This window comes from Durotheca rogersii (genome assembly GCF_024521655.1).
Source record: "Durotheca rogersii strain YMJ 92031201 chromosome Unknown GGS23scaffold_2, whole genome shotgun sequence".
In the NCBI taxonomy this organism is placed as follows: Eukaryota; Fungi; Ascomycota; class Sordariomycetes; order Xylariales; family Xylariaceae; genus Durotheca; species Durotheca rogersii.
In genome coordinates this window covers 2,970,442-2,985,806 of record NW_026251233.1, presented here as the reverse complement: position 1 = coordinate 2,985,806, position 15,365 = coordinate 2,970,442, and the positions used below count along the sequence as shown (strand labels likewise).

Sequence of the window (15,365 nt, the reverse complement as noted above, 5' to 3'; positions counted from 1 at the left end):
TATTTCAGGATCCAATATTTACCAACACGTTTTCGAGTAGCACTGTAGGCAGAAATTAGAGCGGAAAATTCTCCCGGTGCGAGCCCTTCCCTGTTTTGTCCGAGACCCTGGATTTGTCCATTTTGATCCAACGGGTCTGGCCCCTTTGGGAAGATTCCGTCATCGCCGCGTTTCAGCTCGAGGCTCAGCTCAGCCCTATTCGGGCGGGTCAGCGAGGCTGATGGCAGCCGGACATCTCGATTAGCTTGTGGCCGCGCCGGTGCGCCGACGAGATGATGACGACAACGCGAGGTGGAGTGAGGTCAACACACATTTACCGGCGCTGCAGACATATGAATACTGTCGGCAGAAGCTGTGTGCATTCCTAGACTTCTCATTCCTTCAACAAACCTTCTTCACATCCAAAAGCCGTCAAGTCGGGGCGCGTGCGAACTCTCCCATACCCACTATTCAACATCAGACTCTTTTAAACATAATCAAAATGAGTTTCGGCGACAAGGAAGAGCCCATTGCCATCATTGGGGCGGCGTGCCGTCTCTCTGGCGATGTGTCTGCCTTAGGCGACCTGTGGGACATGATCAGCAAAGTCAAGACTGGTCACTGCAAGGTCCCAGCCGACCGGTGGGATGGCGATGTCATGTTCCACCCCGACCCCGACAGGAAGGGTGGTGTAAGTTATCCTAGCCTCCGAGAGATGGCTGCTCGTGTTGGTATTGACCAAGTTTGCAGTTAGCTGTGAAGCACGGCTACTTCCTCCAGCAGGATATCAGCCACTTTGACGCCCCTTTCTTCTCCACGACAGCCAAGGAGGCCGCTGCCATGGATCCGATGAAGCGACTTCTCCTGGAGGTCAGCTACGAGTGTATCGAGAACGGTGAGCACTTGTGTGTGATTGAATATTCATAAGGCATAGCTGACCGGGATGATCCCCACCATAGCCGGTATCCCCGTCGAGAAGCTGTACAACTCTCAAACAGGATGTTATGTCGGATGCATGAACAACGACTACGAGATGCTATCTCTACATGATATTTATGATATCGGCCACACTGCTGCCTCGGCCACCAGCGAGGCCATGACGGCCAATCGTGTCTCGTGGTTCTATGGCCTGAAGGGCCCTAGTTTGACCCGTAAGCATTGGCACGCTTTTTATTCTATAAGGCGGGAATGATCTGACCAAGCGCTCTAGTCGATACCGCCTGTTCCTCCAGCTTATACGCGCTGCACTTGGCGTGCCAGTCGCTCAAGCTAAAGGAGACTGACATGAGCCTGGTGGCTGGTGTCAACTTACTCATCAACCCCAACACCATGCACCAACTGTCAGCCATGCACATGTTGAGTCCAGAGGGAATTTCTCACACTTTCGACGATCGGGCGAACGGTTACGGGCGAGGCGAAGGAATTGGCTGCCTGGCTGTGAAGCGGTTGTCAGACGCCATCCGGGATGGCGATACTATCCGCGCCGTCATTCGTCACACCGGCGCCAACGCCGATGGCAAGACACCAAGCATCACGCAGCCCAGCTCCGAGGCGCAGGCTGAGCTGATCAAGAGAACCTACGAGATGGCCGGGTTGCCACTCTCGTCTACACAATACTTCGAATGCCACGGCACTGGCACTCCTGTTGGTGTAAGTCGTGCCTTTCTCCACATTTGCCTTTGTCAAAGCTCTGGACTAAATAATCGCATAGGATCCTATCGAGCTTAGGGCGATCGCATCGACTCTGGGAGCTGCTCGCACGAAGGAGGGTCTCGGACCCCTCTATATTGGCAGTATCAAGCCTAATGTCGGCCATACCGAGGGCTGCTCCGGTCTTGCGGGTGTTTTCAAGGCCCTGGTTTGCCTCGAGAAGGGAAAATTGGTGCCAACGTATGGTGTCGAGCAAGTGAATCCCAAGCTTACCTTCAAGGAATGGAACCTCGCCCTGCCCGAGACGACAATCAACTGGCCCAGCAGAGGGCAGCGCCGGGTTAGCGTCAACTCATTCGGCTTCGGCGGCGCCAACGCCCATGTGATCCTCGACGACGCTTACCACTACCTGAAGGCCCGGAGCCTTCCGGGGAACCACGCTACTGCGATAGTAGATGACGACTACTCAAACTCCGACTCTGGTCTCAGCTCGGGCAGCTCGACTCCTTTGGGTCCCGATGATTTGGATGATACCACTAAGCGACTATTCGTATTTAGCTCAGCGGACAAGGCTGGTATCGAGAGGATCGAATCCGTGTACGGCGACAAGCTTGGAGGATTGAGCTTGTCCAAGGTGGAGCCTACCTATTTCACCAACCTTGCCTACACGCTTGCGTCGCGACGGACGCATCAAGACTTCCGAAGTTTCGTCGTAGCCTCGTCATTCCCAGAGCTCGCCCAGGCCCTGATCAGCAAGAGGCTCCCTAAGCTCAAGAGGTCGCAACGGCAAGGCAACAACCTAACGTTCGTCTTCACCGGCCAGGGTGCCCAGTGGCCCGCGATGGGTAGGGAGTTGCTGAGCAACCGCGTGTTCGAATCCAGCGTGCGGGCTTCTCAGTCTTATTTAGAGGCCCTGGGATGCAAATGGAATGCCATCGAGGAACTGCAGAAGGTGCAGGACTCGAGGATATCCCGTCCCGAATTCAGTCAAACGCTCTGCACGGTCCTCCAAGTCGCGTTGGTCGATCTCCTACGCCACTGGAACGTTATTCCTAAGGCGACAGTCGGACACTCTAGCGGTGAGATCGGCGCAGCTTACGCAGCATCGTACATCTCGCATGCCGACGCCATTAAGATCGCGTATGTGCGTGGTATCAGCTCCGAAAATGTCCCTCGTAAGGGTGCCATGATGGCTGCTGGTGTTTCCCGGGAGGAGGCTCAGCAGTACCTCAGCGAGTTGCCGCACGAGGCTGCTGTGGTTGCTTGCCATAACAGCCCGTCTAGCGTGACCCTCTCCGGTGATGTCGATGCTATTGACGCTCTCGAGAAGAGGATCTCTGAGGATGGGAAGTTCGCGCGCAAGCTGAAGGTGTCTACGGCTTACCACTCCCCACACATGCGTGATGTTGCCCAAGGCTACTTGGAGAAGATGGGCCACATTCAACCCCTGTCTGGTAACGGCGTGACCATCATGTATTCTTCTCTTACTGGAAAGTTGGCCTCGCCGACAGAGCTTGACGCCAAGTACTGGGTATCCAACATGTGCGCCCCCGTTGAGTTCTCCACGGCCGTTGCGGGCCTTCTGTCGGCCACCACCCAAGCCCCGGGCGGAAAGAGGAAGACTCCCATCAAGTGGAGCGGTTTCGTAGAAGTCGGCCCCCATTCTGCCCTACAGGGCCCGGTGCAGCAGAGCATTGCTGCTAGCAAGAGTAACACGGCTAAAGAAGCTCCCTACTACTCTTTGATTCTACGGGGCAGGGACGCGAACACGACGGCACTCACCGCAGCCGCCAACATTTGGTCCCTTGGTGTTGATGTTGATCTTTTACGTGTGAACGGGATTGATAGACACTCGACGTTGGTGGTTCCTAAGGTGCTCACGGACCTGCCGCCTTACCCGTGGAACCACAGCCGGAAGTTCTGGCACGAAGCTTATATCTCTAGGTCCAATCGCTTCCCCAAGGCACCCCGGACTGATCTTCTCGGCGTCCCCGAAGATCTCCAGAACCCCATGGAGCCCAGATGGCGAAACCACCTGCGGATCTCGGAGAACCCATGGATCGAAGACCACAAGATTACCGGAACGGTACTGTTTCCCGCTGCGGGTATGCTTGTCATGGCTCTCGAAGGCGCCAAGCAAATGGCCGACGCTTCCAAGACAATCCAAGGCTTCCGATACCGCAATGTCAACTTTGAGCGTGGCTTGGTTGTTACTACGGGAGATGAGTCGGCGGTTGAAACTCGTCTGAGCCTCCTTCCTGACGAATCCGTGCCAGGACAGTTCAAGTTTACCGTGTACTCCACCAGCACTGGGACCTCCTGGACGAAGCACTGTAGCGGGCAACTTCAGCTCGAGTATGACAACGGCCAGAGTGAGGTAGAGTCCGGCACGGACGCTGCCTGGTCTGAGCAGACGCAGTTCCTCAAGAAGATCACCGCTGCAGAAGCGACTGAGGATGTGGAGGTTGGCGGTTTTTACGACCACCTTGAGACCATCGGCATGCAGTACGGACCCTTGTTCCGCAATGTCATCTCTCTCACTGCCGTTCCTTCGGAGAATGCGTCTCACGGTACCGTGATTCTTCCTGACACCCTGTCATCCATGCCGGCCAACTTTGAGTACCCGCACGTGATGCACCCCGCCACTATGGACTCCATCTTCCATCTCGTGCTGGCAGCTTTCAACGGCGGCAAGCCTATTACGGAGGCATCCGTCCCCTACCACATAGAAGAGATGTATGTGGCTGCCGACCAGCCGCACGGAGCCAACAGCCGATTCAAGGGCTATGGCCGTCTGGTCTCAAGCTCCATGGGCGGTCACGAAACAGTGGGTGACCTAGTTGTCTCGGACGAGAACTGGTCCGCTCCCAAGCTCATTGTCACCAACTTCGCTCTACGCCGTGTCGCTACGGGCGAGGAGGGCGCCGGCGTCGCCGGTAATGATGAGGGCGAGAAGAAGTGCGCTCGTGTTGAGTGGCTGGAAGACGTCGACTTCGTCAAGACCGACGAGGAGCTCAGCCGCCTCGCAGCTGCGGATGTTACCGGCGGCGTGATTTCCTGGCTGGACCGTATTTCCCACAAGAAGGTTGTCGGCAAACTTTTGTTGGTTCTTAGCGAGCAGTCTGAGCGCGCGTCTGAGGTGATTAAGGCCCTGAAGGAACGTGTTGGGCGCCGCCCAGGATTTGAGAAGATCACAGCCGTTATCACGGAGCCCTCCGCTCAGGACGCTCTGGTTGAGGCATTTGCGGGTCTTGAGGTCGATATCCAGGCCTGGAACCCCAGCAGCGAAGACGAGTTCCCTGGTGCGAATGGCGGTTATGATGTCGTTCTAGCAGTTGGCGCGGGAGAGCAGCCAGCCGTTGTGAATAAGATCCACACTGCGCTGTCTACCGATGGCCAACTTCTTGTTGTATCGACAGCTCAAGTTGATGCTATCAAGAATTCTCTGGGTGGCCTCGGATTCGAGAAGGTTCTGGCCAGTGAATCAGGTGTCCTAGTTGCCAGCAAGCCGGCAAGCAAGGCTGCCGAGGATCGTCCCTCTGAGGTCTATCTCCTCCTCCCCACCCACCCTTCCGCCGAACTCGCACAGCTTTCCCTGACCTTCATCGAGCGTCTTGCTTCTCTCGGTGTTACCACTCACACGACCACGCTTGTGCCCAAAGATGCGCAAGATCTAGCCTCCAAGCACATCATCTCCCTCCTCGAAATCGATTCCCCTCTTATCTACTCGTGGAACGCAGATGAGTTCGCGGCCTTCAAGGCTCTTATGCAAGCTAAGCATCTTCTCTGGGTCACCAAGGGAAGCTTGCTTGAGTCATGGTCGGCTGGCGTCGAGTTTGCACCAGCTCAGGGTCTGCTGCGTGTGATGCGTAACGAGTACACGCTGGCTACGCTGCCTCATTTTGACCTGTCTGCAGCGTTTGACCTCACTAAGCCCTCTAACGCGGAGCTGATCGCCCAGGTCTGGGCGTCGTCCCTGTCCGAGGATGCCGAGATGGAATATGCAGAGCTAAACGGAGCGATCCACATCCCTCGCGCGGTTGACGAGGCCGGGTTTGACACCGAATTACAGCGCTACAGTGGCCAGGCTAAGCCCGTTCTTACTCCCATCCGTGGAAACAAGCACTTGAGGCTCGGGTCAGCTGCAAATGTCTGGGTAGAGGACAACGAGGCTTCGCTGCCCCTTGCGAATGATGAAGTCGAGATTGACGTCGATTTTATCGGTATCTCTGACGGTGTAGCGCGCGAGGCCACGGGCGTGATTGCTAAGCGTGGTCGCGATGCTAAGACCTTCAGTGTTGGCCAGAGGGTTGTGACGTTCGGCACTGACGCCTTGAAGACAAGGCTCCGACAGAAGTTAACACACGTCGCCGCGGCGCCTTCTGGCCTCAACCCCGCGGAGGTCGCCGCTCTTCCAAATGTCTTCATCGCCGCGCAATACGCTCTTACAGTGGTTGGCGGTGTCACTTCCGGAAGCAGAGTCCTTATTCACGACGCTGGCAGCCCCTTGGGTGTTGCTGCTGTGCAGGTTTCCAAGTCCGTCGGTGCCGAAGTCTTCGCGCTAGTTGCATCCAAGGACGCGAAGGAGGCTCTGGTACGACGATATGGCCTCTCAGCGGAGCGAATTTTTGACTCCAACCTGATTAATTTCATTACTGCTATAAGACAGGCCACCAATGGTCACGGCGTTGATGCCGTCCTGGTTGGCACACCTGGCCCTGCTGTTCAGCCATCTTTGGCTGCTCTCTCTGACTTTGGAACAGTACTGGATCTGAGTGCTGCCACCAACACTAATACACCCCAGATTAACCTACCAGCATCTAAGAAAAACGCTTCATTACTGCGCATCGACATGAGCCATATCCAGGCTGCCAGGCCACAGACAGTCGTCAATCTCTTCCAGGCCACATTCAACGGCAGCCTTACTCCTGTTGCTCCTGTCATCAACGTTTTCCCAGTGAGCCAGCTGTCTGCTGCTCTGGACGCCAAACATGATAAGATCGTCGTTTCATTTGGCAGCAACGATCGGGTTCTGACGCCGTCGCCTCCGGTGGCCCCACTGACGCTTGACGCCAACGCCACTTATGTCCTCGCTGGAGGTCTCGGTGCTCTCGGTTTGAACATCGCGAAGATGATGGTCGGTTTCGGGGCGAAGCACCTCGTATTCCTGTCCCGATCTGGCGGGAGCAAAAACCAGAAGGATCTTGAGGAGTTCAAGAACCAAGGAGTACTCGCCGAGGCCTTCAAGTGCGATGTCAACGACGCAGTGAGTGTCCAGACCGTTTTTGACGGATTGAGGAAGCAACAGAAAGTGGTGAAGGGTCTGATTCAGTGCGCCATGGTTCTCGAGGTAAGCCAACACGATGACCTTACGTAAGAGTGCAAAAGACTAACTAGACTATTAGGATTCAATCTTCGATAACATGACGTTCGATAAGTGGTTCGGCGCCTTCCAACCCAAGACCAGAGGCTCTCGCAATCTGCTGTCGCAGCTCTCGTCCGATGTGTCTCCTTTCTTCGTATTGCTATCGTCCATCACTGGTGTCATTGGTAACACGGCCCAAGCCAACTACGCCTCGGGCAACACGTTCGAGGATGCCCTCGCCCATCACGCGCGCCGTTATCTCGGCATCCGGGCGACGAGCATTGACGTCGGCCTCGTGACTGACTCGTCGCATTTTACGTCCGCAGGCGAGTTCGGAGACCTCGACGGCTATTTGGGCCGTTACTCCCACGGCTGGGTCGGTCTACGGTGCACTGTTGAGGAACTCAAGGTTGCTATCGCGGCGGTTATGCGCGGCAACACCCCGACCGCCGACGACGTCCCTGCTCAGTTCGTCCTCGGCCTCGGCGATCAACTCGTCCGCGAGCCTGGCACGACGGGCTTCGTGAGGGACCTCAAGTTCGAGCTCCGATTGGCCAGCAACAGCGGGGGTGCCAACGACGCCGAGGGCGCCAATCGGGGCCCTAGTGTCGTCGAACGGCTGTCGAAGGCGACAAGCCAGGCCGAGGCTGCGGCGGCCGTCGAGGATAGCCTCAAGGCCCAGATCGGTGCCGCCATCGGCATCGAGGCCTCCGAGGTCGATGTGCAGAAGCCGCTGCCGGAATTCGGAGGTAAGAATAACATGCCCGACTATGTTCCTTTCACTGCGATGCTCTATGTGCACGTTGAGCTAACACTCATGTCTCTAGTGGATTCGTTGAAGGCTGTCGAGATGCGCAACCGCGTGCTCAAGGAGATGAAGAGCGACATCTCGGTGTTCGAGCTCCTGAGCGCAAGCCCCCTCGCTGAGCTGGCGGTCAAGATCGCATCGAGGAGCAGCCTGGTCAAGGCCGAGGCTGGGAAGGCTGAGTAGTTACGCCGGCGCGAGTGCGGACAGCGAGTCCTAATTCAGCATGCCCGGTTGAGATCGGCTAGATTCTCAGCCGGCAGGTGAGGGCCATCGGTCTCTCTTCGGCTTTTCCAGCGGGCGAACCGGTTTTTTTCACATCCTGCCCTCGGGCGCTATTCCGTGTTTCGCCCGCTCGCGAGTCGAATGTTCCGAGATCACGCCCGACGGCTATCCCCCCTTCCTTCGGTGCCGATTGTCCCGACTCAGGTGTCGCGTCGGTGCCGTCGGTGGGAGGGAGGCGAGACGATCACGCCTTGTACTTCTACGGGCCATTTTGGAGCGATCATTGCCTGTGCAGTAAAAAAGCTTTGTTTTGATGGAATATTATTGAGTGTAACCGGTCCGAAGTATGTGCGATACACGCCTCCTGCGCCGGTAGGAAGGTGGGAAGAGGGGATGAAAAAGGAAAGCCACGAATACAGTCGCGACGGGGGAAACTATCGGTGGATGTTGGATTAACATGTAATACTAGACTATGGGGATCAATAACATCTGATTTGCCACCTATTTGTGTGAAAATAATTTGGTTGTCATAAAACGCAGAGCGTGAATACTCCTTCGCAGAGGCAGACAGTATTGGTAGTGATAGCTTTTATTCCTAGGTACGTGATCCAATACGTGACATGAGATACATGTGCCTATGTTATCGGTAACGAGTGTAGACAAATCCTACCGATTGTGTCGCGAGGTCGCACCGCTCGTACTCTCTCTCGCCGTCTCCCCCTTAAAAGCCGAATTCGTCGCGTTTGCTCTGCATTTCACATCAGGCACTCGTCTAAGTGTTATTCAAACCTCGACAGCGCTCTTGTTGGCGCTATCGATCTTGAGGCGGCAGAAGCCACCGTGGGCGGCGACGCCCTGCTGGAGCTCGGCCATGCGGCGCTGGTCGCCGGCGGGGTCGGCGGAGGCGGGAGCGAGGTCCCAGGCGAGGAAGCGGTTAGTGTAGTTAGGGCGGAAGGCGGGGGCGAGGAGGCCGAGGCGCTTGCCGTAGGCGGTGACCTTGTCCCAGTCGCGGGAGACGTTCTGGAGGTCGGGAGAGAGGTAGGCGAAGGAGCGCTGGAAGATCTTGCGCTGGAGCGGGGTGCCGAGGGCGGGCCTGGCGGTGGCGAGCTCGGCGAGGGCGCGCTCGGGCTGGGCGAGGACGAAGTCGGTGGCGCGCTTGACAGCGCGCAGGAACGCGCGGGCCTGCTCCGGGTGCGCTTCCAGGAACGCCTCGTTCGCGATGTACAGGATGCTGCAGAAGCAGCAGCACCCGAGCTCGGCCAGCTCGTCGATGCGCAGCATCTGCACGTCGGCGCGCGGGCGGCCGCGCGCCGCGAGCCACTCCTCCAGCTCCACCATCTGCACGTTCTCGAGCCCGATCCCGGCGTCGATATCCCCCCGCGTGATCGCCCCCGCCACGTCCATCCCGCACCGCACCGCGGTGTAGTCCGCCGGCGTCATGCCGTAGTGGGTGGTGAGCTCGTCGATCTGGATCTGCGGCGGGTTGGTAAGCACCGTCGTCTGGTCTCCGGGAGGAAGGGGGGCACTCAGAGGGAAGTGAACGGAGGGGGGGGGGCGGCACATACCTTTCCGAACTCGCCGACGTAGCCGATCCGCTTGCCCTTGAGTGTCTGGAAGTCGGCGGTGATGCCGCTCTCCTTGAGATACACGACGCCGGTGAAGGGCTCGTCTAACAGCGAGCCGATGGCCTGGACGGGGAAGCCGCGGGCTTTGGCCTACGCAACGGGAAAGATTGTCTACTGTTAGAAAGAGCTGGCCGATAAACACGAGGGAATCAAGCTGAGGGAGCCTTACTGCGAGGGTGTGAATCATGGCCTTGAAGCCAAGGTCGATCTTCCCGCTGCCGATCATCTCGGTGACATCCTGTTGGGTGTAAGCGCTGGGTTTCCGGAAATTACGCGACTGGTCTGATGTTAAGGCCTACGCTGGGGTCATTGGGCTCGAGGATGGCAACCTTGATGCCCTCGTCCCGGAAGTAGCCCTTGGCCTGGGCCAGATAAAGGGGAGCGTGGTACGGCGTGGCATGCCTGCGGGGGTTAGCAAGGTGTTCGCTCCGCAGCGGATAGCTCTCTCTTGCTGCTTGCCAGTTGGTCAGGAAGGTGATCTTGTCCGTGGACATGATGACGATGGCTCAGGTCGAACTGTGGTAGTTAATACGCGCCAAGTCCCGAGATAAAGGGGGAGGGGGGGAAGCAGCATGTCCTTTCGCTGGAATTATCCAGATCAAGTTTGAACGGTGTAATCTCAGCCCTGACGCCCTCTCTCCTGCTATGATCACCTCCCTCCCTTCCGCCAAAGAATAAGAGAAGGGGAGGTGGGGGGTCTAAGCGAGATCGAGAGCATCGAGCACCCGCCATGCGATTGATTAACGTTACCTTGATACTGGGATAGCTCCATGATGGCAAGCGCTCCTCGAAACCATACCAAGTAGGAGAGAGAAAATCGGAAGACGGCGAACTGAGGGATAGAGCACGGTGTTGGGCACAGAAAAAGGATGGAGAGGAGAGAAGATGTCTGGTAGGGAGAGAGAGGAAGAAAGGAGGGTGGAAGAGGGGTTGCCACCACTCTTTTAAGCACCGGCTGGACGCACAAGAAGAGGGGTAGGGAAAGAGCAGCGAGGAGGGCGGCCAGCTACGCGGTCGGTCGGTCGGTCGCTGTGGTGACGTCGATAGCCAGCGCGTTCCCTCTCAGGCTGATCTGCGATCGGCTTAAAGCGGCAAGCGAACTCCCCGAGTGTGGATGTCGCAGTAGGCGGCGGCATGCCTGTCCTTCTGCTACAGCGCTAAGAGGTGCCCTCGCCTCTTCTGAGGAGGGATCTTGGTGCGTGCTTGGCGAGGACGAGAGCCTAACAAACCTCCTACCCGCGCCGACGACGGGGGTTACGAAGTGGCAGCAAGCCAACGGCGGAAGAGGGAACCAGCTAGTCTTGTTCCCGAGTCGGTGCCCGGGTATGACCTAACCTTCTACGGCTCCTGGGGAGCTGATGGCGCGTTGCCGTCGGGTTACGCGGGACGCCTACGTCTTGGTAACGGCAGGGACTGAGCGACTCTCGGCCTCGGAAGCATGAGGGAGGTAAGTATGTATTATGTACCTACTTGCGAGTAAACAGTGCACACTCTCTTGGCGGCTGCGATGTCATATTGTCGACAGCTGCCCGGCCTCGAGCGTCACAATAACCCGCCCACATTAACCTGTCATGTTTTAATCTCTGGCAGCCTTGACGATAATATTCGGGGTCGAGAGGCTTTTTTTTTTTTCGTTTTGTGAAATGACTCGGTCCGGCCCAGCCCGGTTTCGGCGCGCTCCGTATAATATGCCTTATTGTCAGTTGATAGGCCTGAGAAACCAATTAATCGAAGCCGAAGATCCCCGTAAACGAGAAACTTTGCCGGCTTGATAGCCACATGAACCAACCCGTAGCCAGCTGGCCATGCGACAGATACTTCGATGTGTGACTTTGCATGCGCGGGCTGAATAGCACACACCCATGGTATGATCACTTTAATAGGTATGTTAGATGTTCAGCTCATACTATTTTCTCGACAGAAGCTGCGTAACCAACCTTTCGAGAACCTTCTAGTCAAAACCCCCTTTTCGACACTCACCTCTTCATAACGGCACGCGTCGTCAGCCGTCCAGCTCGAGGGACGTGGGTGACTGGGAAAGAGCTGATAACATGGGCAAGTCCAGGGGCATACGACAGCAGCTTTAGCACGACTAGCTTCCTTTGTTCGCGAATGCCTCTTGCGCCTCTATTGACATGCTAGTCATCAGACCCTCCGTAGCTTATTTATCCACACTGGGGTGATGCGCGTCTTACTGAAGTCAGTCAGACCTGTCATATGTAGCATCTGCGATTGACTCTATAGTACTCTCATTCTCACCACCTCTCGTTGGGCGGCAACTCGCAGGTGGTTGACGTGACTAGAGAAAAACGTCCCGTATTCACTTCTTGCCGTGGAAGGTCTCGTCACTTGCCATATTAATATGACCCGACTAAGGGCAACATGGGCGCTTTCCCTACCCAGGCGCGGATCCAGCACAGGGGGATAAATAGCGCCAGTCGGCACTGCGATGCTTCTGCGTCCCTAAACCCACCCAACATTACCACCGCCTCTGTGTTTGTTCCGTTTTCGCTACCATAATATCCCATCATACATAACCGGCTTAAAAATTACAGACGCTAACGCGGCTACAACGGACTTGAACCTGTTGCGATACCGGCGTGCGACTCGGAGCGTATCGAGGAGAAAGCAGGAATCATATGGACTTTCATCCGGGACCTCGGCCGACAGAAGGTTCTGAAAGACAAGGAACTCAACGTGATCGAGCTCTGTGACGACTGGGCCGCCGACGAGCACAATAACATCCAGCCGCATCTGGCCCTGCGCGAGATCCCCGACGACGAGAGGCGGAACCTGCGGCGCCTGTTCGACCAGTTGGGAACCTTGCGGGAGCTCCTCCATCAGGTCCAGCTGGAGCACGGCAAGCAAAAGGAGAAGTCAAAATAGGGGGGCCAGCTGCGGACAGGCAAGGAGGTGCGGACAGCGCTCGAACGACATATACTAGCAGCTCCGCTACCACCCCTTCTGAAACGGCAACGCGAGACCTAGTGGGCTTATCGAGAGCTGCCTTGCAGCTTCTGAGCAGCGCTGAAGGGCACGGAGCGACAGATCGGATCGCGCAACCTAATACTAACCTTCGATCCGACGACCCGGCCGCGCAAAGCGCGGCGCCGCCTGCGCCCCAGATGGAGTTCGACCTGCTGTCCGTCCAGGAGATGATGGTGACGATACAACTCTGGGTGATCGCCACGCTCAGCCGAGCGGAACAACTGACCAACGCAGAGAGATAGTATGTCCGGACCTGGGTCCGCTGGACGCTCGACAAGCGGCGCGACATCCACGCCTTCTTGGAGCTCCACCGCGACGCGATCATAGCGGACCATCAGCGCGAGCTCCGATGGGCGTTTACCAAGTTAGCGGGCATAAGAGATAGCCTCAAGGAGTTAATAGGGGGGGACGAAGGCAGAGTAGGGGAAGAACATGAGCTGACTCTCACTTGACGAATAGCGCCGGGGGGAACATGCATTTAGAATGAACGAAGCGAAAGAAAATAAAGAAGAGAATTAGACAACATGGGGGTCCGGGGGAAAGGGGGAAGAGGGGGTCATTAACAACATGGTTATCGAACGGAACTTCAGCCTTCCCTAGGAGAGAGCGCGTATAATTGTGACATTTCCAAGAGTACAACCACTTTCATGAGCAAGCAATGGTAACACGAGTTGCCGTCGGCGTTTTCACGACTTCTGATTCCACTGGGTTATGCCGCTCCACATATAATAGAGGTGGTAGATCGTGTTCCTCTTCCCCATCACTGAGAGAAGGCCTCTAATTTATATTTCCATCTCCGGCAAGGAGACTCACCCTCAGCATCTCCCCAATAGCTAACTCGTAGCGCACCTCCCTATTATCTTCTCAGCATAGGTAAGGAACCGCCATCGTCGATCACGTTCCCTGCCAAAGCTCCTACAACACTACAGCGTAGTTGCGTGCGGGTTTCGGTCGAAACAGACTAGGTTTCTATATTAAGTCGACATATGCCGTGAACATTTGTCGAAACGAAGGTATTAATAGGCGAGTAACGGCCGGGAATGTCGGCGAGGAAGATCGGAGGGAGAGACTAGGAGGGTAGGTAGGTGGTTGGTACACTCATCGCAAGGATACGGAGTCCTGGCTGTAGCTGTACCTAAAACATGGTGGTGGCGCTTGAGACGACGACGACGACGACGACGGCGGCGGCGGCGGCGGCATTCTTCGCTAGAGATAACGCCGGGAGAGCATATGGGTTGATGTGCCAGCGCACCTGTGGATTGCAGCTGTAATCGCAGTAGGATATGGGTTTCATTATGGCAGGGCGACACGGCCACAACCCCTAAGCACAGGACATGCCTACAGTGGTTGTCAAGAGGAGATCTGACATCAAGGAGAGGACTCTAGGGGACATTACTCGAATACATACCTCCTACAGGTAGGTACCTAGGTACTTGTACCCTATGGGAGCTGTCTACAATGGAGGTACATGAGGAGAAGGCGGTACGTACGCGATGTAGAGAAGACAAAGATATGACCTCACTCAGCTTCTGATAGAAGGGAGGCGGATCTACAGGTACGTACTGAACCTATGGCTCTCTAAATATCAGGTACCCCTAGGTATTTTGGAGAGGGTGCGCAGGTAACCCAGGCGCCAACAGTAGAGGTAGGAATACGATAGGGTGCTGCGATGCGCAGAGCGTGAGTGCCCCTGGATTTAAGACGCCCTTTTCTGTTTCGTATACGTGGTCGAAAAACAACCCCCCCATCACCTTCACAACAGCATCAGCAACAGCATAAGTTGGCCCGTCCTCGCCCACTTCGAGAACTTAGCACCGGCTGTAGGTGACTATGGACCGTCGGAAGGACGGCACGGCGCTGGCTCTCGGAGCTCACAACCACAGGTGGGTAGGAGCACAGATGGTTGCGTGTTCGCTGGTGCCACTCTGCCTCGTCAAGACAGAAGCGGGAGGCATCCCGTCTGACGAAGAACAGCAGTCATCTCTAACGCCATGCTTGTCCTCAAGACCCACCGCGCTGGTTTCGTTTCGTACCTCTAAGCCGTCGGAAGAGTAGACCCCCAACCGCCCGTCTCTACGCACGCTTGTATACGGTATTACTATTAAGAGCATACTCAGTTCGCGCTTGGTATTGACCCTTGGCCCGACATCTGTCGCACGCGTGGCACGACCCGTACGCGAAAACGGCGCCGTATATGGCAGCAGCTAACGCCCGAGAGGAGAGAGGGGGCTCTATATACCCGACGACCGGACCTGGCCCCGGGGCAAAACACATCTGTGGGAGCTACCGCGATGATCAACCCAGAGGCAAGGTCGCGCGAGAGGAGCGTACTACAAGTAGCTCATATTCACACTCGGTAATGCAATCTTCGGCCCGGGCCGTGCCAGAGAGGAGAGGAATGCTCTCTTCCCCGAGAAGACGCTGGAGCAGAAGAGAGGAAAGCCCTATTCATCGCACTCTCCAGCCCTCTTGCCGCCTCCCGACATCGTTGTACATGCTGTTTGCAGCAGGGTCCAGAAAGGAGTACTTGCTGCCACAAACTATGACGACGGATTATATGCCAACTCTACGCGATGGGCCGTCGTTCGCTAGGTTGACGCGTCCAAGGATATCCCTGATAAAAAGGCTCAGGGCCCTTCTCCAACTGGGACGACGGGCGGCGCCACAGCCGTGACACCGGGCCCCTCAATGGCGCTATATCCTGGGGTTATCCCCACCTCGGATCGTT

The 15,365-nt window shown here is 56.5% G+C and overlaps 2 protein-coding genes across 2 annotated transcripts; one reads left to right on the top strand and one right to left on the bottom strand.

Moving 5' to 3' along the window:
* Positions 1–53: 53 nt before the first annotated feature.
* On the top strand, positions 54–8,075 carry GGS23DRAFT_201723 (uncharacterized protein). Its single transcript, XM_051511786.1, has 7 exons — positions 54–670; positions 730–874; positions 939–1,130; positions 1,190–1,629; positions 1,691–6,979; positions 7,035–7,743; positions 7,822–8,075. Exons 1-7 carry the CDS (start codon positions 482–484, stop codon positions 7,983–7,985), a joined length of 7,128 nt encoding a protein of 2,375 aa, XP_051376582.1. The 5' UTR covers positions 54–481; the 3' UTR covers positions 7,986–8,075.
* A 732-nt stretch (positions 8,076–8,807) lies between these two features.
* Positions 8,808–10,143, bottom strand: GGS23DRAFT_593138 (NMT1 protein; the record flags this gene model as incomplete). The annotated part of the gene is made up of 4 exons (XM_051517998.1): positions 8,808–9,497; positions 9,590–9,739; positions 9,819–9,887; positions 9,949–10,143. 4 exons carry the CDS (start codon positions 10,141–10,143, stop codon positions 8,808–8,810), a joined length of 1,104 nt encoding a protein of 367 aa, XP_051376581.1.
* Between the last annotated feature and the right edge of the window lie 5,222 nt (positions 10,144–15,365).

Coding starts and splice junctions, on each gene's coding strand:
- GGS23DRAFT_201723 (XM_051511786.1), top strand. CDS start 482: ATGAGTTTCGGCGACAAGGAAGAGCCCATTGCCATCATTGGGGCGGCG. Junction 1,131..1,189: donor GAAGGGCCCTAGTTTGACCC/GTAAGCATTGGC, acceptor CAAGCGCTCTAG/TCGATACCGCCTGTTCCTCC. Junction 6,980..7,034: donor AGTGCGCCATGGTTCTCGAG/GTAAGCCAACAC, acceptor CTAGACTATTAG/GATTCAATCTTCGATAACAT.